This window comes from Phyllobates terribilis, unplaced genomic scaffold, assembly GCF_046119375.1.
Source record: "Phyllobates terribilis strain yellow unplaced genomic scaffold, ASM4611937v1 Scaffold_14__1_contigs__length_39327217, whole genome shotgun sequence".
NCBI classification, from domain to species: domain Eukaryota; kingdom Metazoa; phylum Chordata; class Amphibia; order Anura; family Dendrobatidae; genus Phyllobates; species Phyllobates terribilis.
In genome coordinates, this window is record NW_027362774.1 from 17,428,616 (window position 1) to 17,435,675 (window position 7,060).

At 42.6% G+C, this 7,060-nt stretch overlaps 1 protein-coding gene across 2 annotated transcripts in view; it reads right to left on the minus strand.

Moving 5' to 3' along the window:
- ZFPM1 (zinc finger protein, FOG family member 1) overlaps positions 1-6,460 on the minus strand; it is a 128,086-nt gene extending 121,626 nt beyond the window's left edge. Inside the window, exon 1 of one of the 2 annotated variants that reach the window (XM_073659714.1) lies at positions 6,207-6,460. In XM_073659714.1, the coding sequence (XP_073515815.1) occupies positions 6,207-6,267 (61 nt within the window). In that variant the 5' untranslated portion in view covers positions 6,268-6,460. Of the gene's footprint in view, positions 1-5,371; positions 6,113-6,206 lie in introns of those variants that run through there. The other variant, XM_073659715.1, reaches the window with a different exon arrangement.
- Between the last annotated feature and the right edge of the window lie 600 nt (positions 6,461-7,060).

Genomic DNA, 7,060 nt, shown 5'->3' on the forward strand with positions numbered 1-7,060 from the left:
AAATGGTTGAGGAGGTAAAAGTGGCTGGGACCCTCGGAGGCAGAGATCATGCTATTATAGAATTTTGGATAACTAGAGGAGGAAGACATGTGAAGACTCAAACTTCAAGGTTAGATTTCAGAAAGGCAGATTTTAAGCGACCCAGAAAGAGAATAGGAGGGATCCAATGGCTGGATGTCCTTAAGGACAAAAATGTCCAGGAAGGATGGGAAATTTTTAAAAATGAGATTTTCAAAGCACAATCGTTAACAATCCCGAAAAGTAGGAAGAATGGGAAGCATTTAAGGAAACCAGGATGGATGAACACAGAACTTAAACACATGCTAAAAAGAAAGAAAGAAATGTTTATTAAATGGAAAGAGGGAGGCATATCTAAAGAAGATTATAATGCAGTCTGCAGATACTGCAGGGCACGTATCAGGTTAGCTAAAGCTGACAATGAATTAAGGCTTGCAAGAGATGTCAAAAGCAATAGAAAAGGATTTTGGGGGTATGTCAAAAGTAAAAGAAAAGTCAAAGATGCTATAGGATTTTTACAGGATGAAAATGGTGAAATGGTAAGAGAGGATGTTGAGAAGGCCGAACTTTTTAATTCCTATTTTGCATCAGTTTTCTCTCAGAAAGAAAATGTAACATCAACTGATCTTCACTGTCCTATTAAAGGAATAGAAGAATCCAAGTTATCTGTAAACAGAAAGACTGTGAGGGAATATTTAACTAACATAAATGAGTTCAACTCTCCCGGTCCAGATGAATTACACCCCAGAGTACTGAAGGAGATCGTAGAAGAAAATTCTTGGAGAACAGGAGAAGTCCCAGAAGACTGGAGAAGAGAAAATGCTATTCCTATCTTCAAAAAGGGGAAGAAGGTGGACCCAGGGAACTATAGGCCGGTGAGTCTGACTTCTATACCAGGAAAGATCTTTGAACAAATTATTAAACAACATGTATGCAAGTACCTGGATAAGAAGGAAGTGATTAACCAGAGTCAGCATGGGTTTGTAACTAACAAGTCATGTCAGACTAACTTAATTTCCTTCAATGACAGAATCACTGACTGGGTGGATCAGGGAAATGCTGTAGATATAGTAGATCTTGACTTCAGCAAAGCATTTGACAAAGTATCTCACACCATCCTTATTGAAAAAATGACCAAGTATGGAATGGACAAGGCAACTGTTAGGTGGATTCATAACTGGCTTAGTGATCGGACTCAAAGAGTGGTCGTAAATGGCTTCACATCCAGTTGGATGAATGTCTCAAGTGGGGTACCACAGGGTTCTGTCCTGGGACCTGTATTGTTCAACATCTTTATCAATGATTTAGATGAAGGAATTGAGGGTAAACTGATTAAATTTGCTGATGACACAACGCTGGGAGGGATAGCTAACACGAGAGAAGAGAGAGAGAGGATTCAAAAAGACCTAAATAAACTGGAGCAGTGGGCAGTAACTAACAGAATAGTTTTTAACAGGGAAAAATGCAAAGTACTACATCTGGGCAATAAAAATGAAAAAAAGCATATACAGAATGGGAGGAATAGAGCTAAGCAACAGCACATGTGAAAAAGACTTAGGTATACTAATAGATCACAGACTGAACATGAGTCAACAGTGTGATGAAGCAGCAAAAAAGGCAAATACAATTCTGGGATGTATTAACAGAAGCATACAGTCTAGATCACGTGAAGTCATTATCGGTCTTTACTCCTCTTTGGTCAGACCTCATCTGGAATACTGCGTCCAGTTTTGGGCACCACATTTTAAAAAAAGACATCGACAAACTGGAGCAAGTTCAGAGAAGAGCAACCAGAATGGTGACTGGTCTGCAAACCATGTCCTATGAGGAACGGTTGCAGGATTTGGGAATGTTTAGCTGCAAAAAAGAAGACTGAGAGGAGACTTAATAGCTGTCTACAAATATCTCAAGGGCTGTCACATTGTAGAAGGATCATCTTTATTCTCATTTGCACAAGGAAAGACTAGAAGCAATGGGATGAAACTGAATGGGAGGAGACACAGATTAGATATTAGAAGACACTTTTTGACAGTTAGGGTGATTAATGAGTGGAACAGGCGGCCACGAGAGGTTGTGAGTTCCCCTTCAATGGACGTCTTCAAACAGAGGCTGGACAGACATCTGTCTGAGATCATTTAGTGAATCCTGCTTTGAGCAGGGGGTTGGACCAGATGACCCAGGAGGTCCCTTCCAACTCTACCATTCTATGATTCTATGACATTGAAAAGCTACACTGCAGTTTGCCAAAATGTATGCAAGCCAAAATCCTTCTGGAAAAGCGTCTTGTGGACAGAGGAGACCAAGATAGAGCTTCTTGGTAAAGCACATCATTCTACCGTTTACTGAAAATTGGAATGAGGCCTACAAAGAAAAGAACACAATATCTACAGTCGGATATGGTGGAGGGTCACAGATGTTTTGGGGTTGTTTTGCTGCCTCTGGCACTGGGTGTTATGACTGTGTGCAAGGCATCATGAAATGTGAAGATTAGCAAAGAATTTTGGGTGGCAGTGTAGTGCCCACTGTCAGAAAGCTGGGTTTGTGTCCTCTTCAAGAAGCCCCCAGAAATGGATGGAAATAAAGCACTGGAGTGTTATAAAGTGGCAGCAATGTGTCCAGATCTAAATCATAAATAATTCATTTTCTGGAACAATTTCAAGGGTGTCTACACTTTCGGTCAAGACTGTAAGTGGGCTGACTGGCTGCGCAAAGGGTTTTTCACAAATCTGCTCAAATGTAGAGAGTAATATAAAAAAAGAAATAAGCGCCCCTGCTCCAGTTGTCTCCCCCTCTGCCCATCCATCTGTAACTTTACTATTGCAGCCAACCACTGGTCTTAGTCCGATGCTTGCTTGTCTGTTACGACAAACGAGGCCAGTGATTGGCTGACGCAGGAAGGTGATGGACAAAACTAATTTTTTTTGTTTAAACTTTCGAAGAGAATCGCGGTGCTGAAACATGGCATTTCCAGGGGTGAGTGAGGCATAATTATTTCATACCATTACCTACCCTAGCACAGATTTTCTGAAATGATCGATCATCTCTAAGTCTACAGTATTTATGCTACCATGACCGTACAATGGGCACAACTATCTATTACATATCAATATGCAAGAATGCTAAACACAGTCTACAAGGTGAAGAAACTAAGTTCTATACCATAACCATTTGCTAGCAAGAAGAAGGAATATTAGAAGAGTTGTTCAGCACCTCATCAACGGGAGGTGCGATGTGCACAGGGCATGGCGACCGATGGCCATATGCCAGATATTGGCAGGTATTGTGCATGGTCCAATTGTAAGTAAAAGGACAGGTGGACAAGGCCAGATAAGGAGCACCGCCGACCTTCGGATGTGGAATGGAGAGGTGTGGGATGGGGGTCTATTAAATGGATATTCCTACAAGAGTAACTGATGGCATGTGGATGGGATACGCCACCACCAACTCATTGTTGAAGTTTGACTTTCCTTTTGTGCTTCATTGGCACTGCAATGCCCCAGGTCGCCTAATATGTAGGAAACTGCAAAACAGCCCATTATACTTCAGAGACGTCAGAACACAATACATAATAATCATTTTACTTCTAAAGTGGCAACATATTCCACAGCACTCTACAATTCTGAATCCACCAGAACGTCATGTCACATTGCAGTGAATCTGAATCCTCAGGCAGTCATTCCAGTTACAATTTACCAGCCTCAGCACTGGCAGTCCAGTATTTTCCACCATTGTTGAATAGGCATGAACTGGCAGATACCAGAAAAGATGGAAATGTCTTTCCACATGAAAATTATTCTTTCATGGTATAGCACAATGGATATATCGATAGCAATTAAAAACTGGACATTCGGGAAACCAATCTACCTGAGATCTGTGACCTCGGGCCACCATTAATTTAAAGGCTCCTTGTAGATGGTCAGCTGCTGGGAATAGGAAGTGATGCGGTTATGTCTACAATGTTACGGAATATATTGGTGATATAGACAAGTAATAGATCATATAAAAGATGCCTTTTCCATGTGCAACATTACTAATAATACACAAGAACTTGATATTAATCGCAAAGAATAAAGACATTAGATCATCACTATATAAAACTGCTGGACTGTAGACCCTAATGACCACGGACTGAGGGATACAAGACATCACCTTTATTCCATAGCTGCCTGAATTCCCAGGGTGATGAAATGACATTATTAATGGCCCACATGACAAAATTCAACACATGACTAGAAGCAGATGATAGTCTACGAAATCTCACACAGAAGGCTCTGGAGGGTTCACAGACTGCCCTCTGGGCACAAATCCGGGAGGACACTTCACAGCGCCACCGATAGTTTAAACAGAAACCAAATAAACTTTGAGCCATTGTCTGAAGGCCTGGCTTCCAGTTTCTCCTAGGTACACAGATTGCACAAATACAAATTACACTCAGCAAACCCCAGCTATAAACAGCTCACCTTTTATTACCGCTTTGTGTTGGCAAGTGATAATCAGAGTATATTTATCAAGGTGTCAAATAGTGTGTACTGTGCCCAACAGAAAAAAAAAAAAAATGTTATAGTCAACCAGACTCTGTGGCATTTCGGAGGAATATACACGGAAAAAGAAAGATAAAATGTAGGCCAATATAAGAGAATAACTGCAGTATATAATGGGATGGTAAAAGCATAGTGTATCAACCTACTGTAAAAAACTGACACCCAACATGATAGTCTTCTACTGTAGTTCGTGTCCCACTATAGTGGAATAAGTGGACGTATAATGGAAGTTTGAACCACTAAAAAGAATTTATATCTAACCCATAGAAAGAGAGAAGTATGGTCCGCCATTTATCAATGGCGTGTTACCACGAGTGCAGAAGTTAGACACATGCAAACAATCCTCAGGGTATGATGGGAGCAGTAGAACTACAACATGACATTCTTAAAACTAAAGGTACCAATAATGTTATAAATTCTTTTGGCCGTCAATTGTTCACCCCCAGGCCACAACCTCTATGAACAGACAGCTGATTAACGGCGGTACAAATGATGCTGTATGTGTGTGATCTAATCAATGAAATTTAAACTACTAAAATGCGCCTTTTCTCTGTGTTTGTGAACTATATGGAAGGGTCTGAAGAGATTCTAATAAAATGACTTATATGTTCAAAGAAAAGAACTTCCCCGCAGTCACATCAAGTCATCAACAGAGTATCAGCATGATGGGCAATCTAATGCAGATCGTTGATTAACAGGCGCTTCTGTGGATCATGCACATGTATAGGACAGTACCAGCACATAAAGAAAGCTTGGCTCCTGCATATGATGAGATAAATTGGCACTTCCTATTCTGGCAGCACAGTACTCACGTTTAATCTGCCTGGGATTACTCTGTTTTCGCCTGGACATCTCTCTGTGATGGGCTAGGAGGGATCAGACTGTCCTCATGCCCACTTCAGTCCTTTGGCTTCAGCAATACTGATCTTCAGCCCAGGAGAAGGAGCTGCATGAAGGCTTCTCAGACAGGTAGGCTCTGCGCTGGTACTTGCTCCAAGTGTCAAGTCCCCTCTTGTAGTTACTACAAAACCATTTGTAGACCAGGAATGATGCAGGTTGTGCCAGCTCTCCCGTCACCAGCTCCCATTCACCTGGAATAACGGTGTCATTAAAACCCTATTTCCAGCCGGTGGCAGGTGGAGATGTCCGGAGAGCAGAGGTAAGTGCCCTCTTAACAGTCTGATTGACAAATCCTCCAGTCTCTGGTGTCATGGAAAATCCCTCCAAGCGCGTAATCCGAGGTGTACTGGACAAAGTCACCAATTCACAGCTCCAATTCTGGTGTCAACCAGAGAAGCCCAATTCCGAGCTTTGCTGGGAGAGTGACAAGAGCCCACGGACGAGCGATCGCCAGTCCTGCTGCTGTGGATCGGTGACAGCGGTGCAGACACAGGCGGCTGCCGGGGGCCGGGCTCTGCTCTCAGTCTCTCCCCGGATGACACGCTCCGAGATTGTTACTTTTTTTCTCAATGGAAGTGGAACGCTGAAATGTATCAAAGCGGCCGTAACATTCCAAATGGGGCGTGGCCTAGACAAAGAGGGCGGCGCAAAGAAACCCTCCCACTGGTACACACCGAAGTGTCACCGCCCCTTCTGCAACATCATGACGCACGCACAAGCACAAGGCATAGACGACTTTCATATTACCTGCTCGAGCTACGGATGCCTGCGCTGGACAATCTTCCTTCACATTAGTGATGTGAACCATCCGAGACGAAGAGCCGGCTCCTTTATGTGAAGGACGGGGGCCGGTCACCACTGGGAGCTGAGACTAATGTTTTCTTTTCCCTGTCTGCTAGTTTATTCAGGAATGGACTGAGGTCTGGGGGGAGCCGAGGAGAGCAGGGAGTGTGACCATGTGGGGCGACTGGCAATGGCTGTGACCGGGCTCCGTCCACATGAATGCTTCTATTGATGGTGATTGGCTGCCTACTGTACACATGATCAGTGAGGTCATTAAGGTCCTTAAGTAAGTGCTGACATAATATATAGAGTACAGGAGACTGGGGTCGCTGAGAGCAGTGTTATTACACTGTGCAATCATGCAATGGTTTTTTTCCCTCAATTTCTGCGCTTTCCTCTTTCCCTCCCCTTCTTCCAAGAGCTGTAACTTTTTATTTTCATGTGTGCGCTTGGTTTTTGTTTTTTTTTATGTGTTACTTGAGCTGCAATTTTCCAAAACCCAGAACTTTTTTTCAGAGCAGGTTGAGGGATCTTTAGTATTTTCATTTATATAAAGGGAACACTTAAACAACAGAATATAACTCCAAGTGAATGAAACTTCTGTGAAATCAAACTGTCCACTTAGGAAGCAACACTGATTGACAATCAATTTCACATGCTGCTGTGCAAATGGAATAGACAATAGATGGAAATTATTGGCAATTCTCAAGACACCCTCAATAAAGGAGTGGTTCTGCAGGTGGGGACCACAGACCACATCTCAGTACCAATGCTTTCTGGCTTATGTTTTGGTCACTTTTGAATGTTGGTTGTGCTTT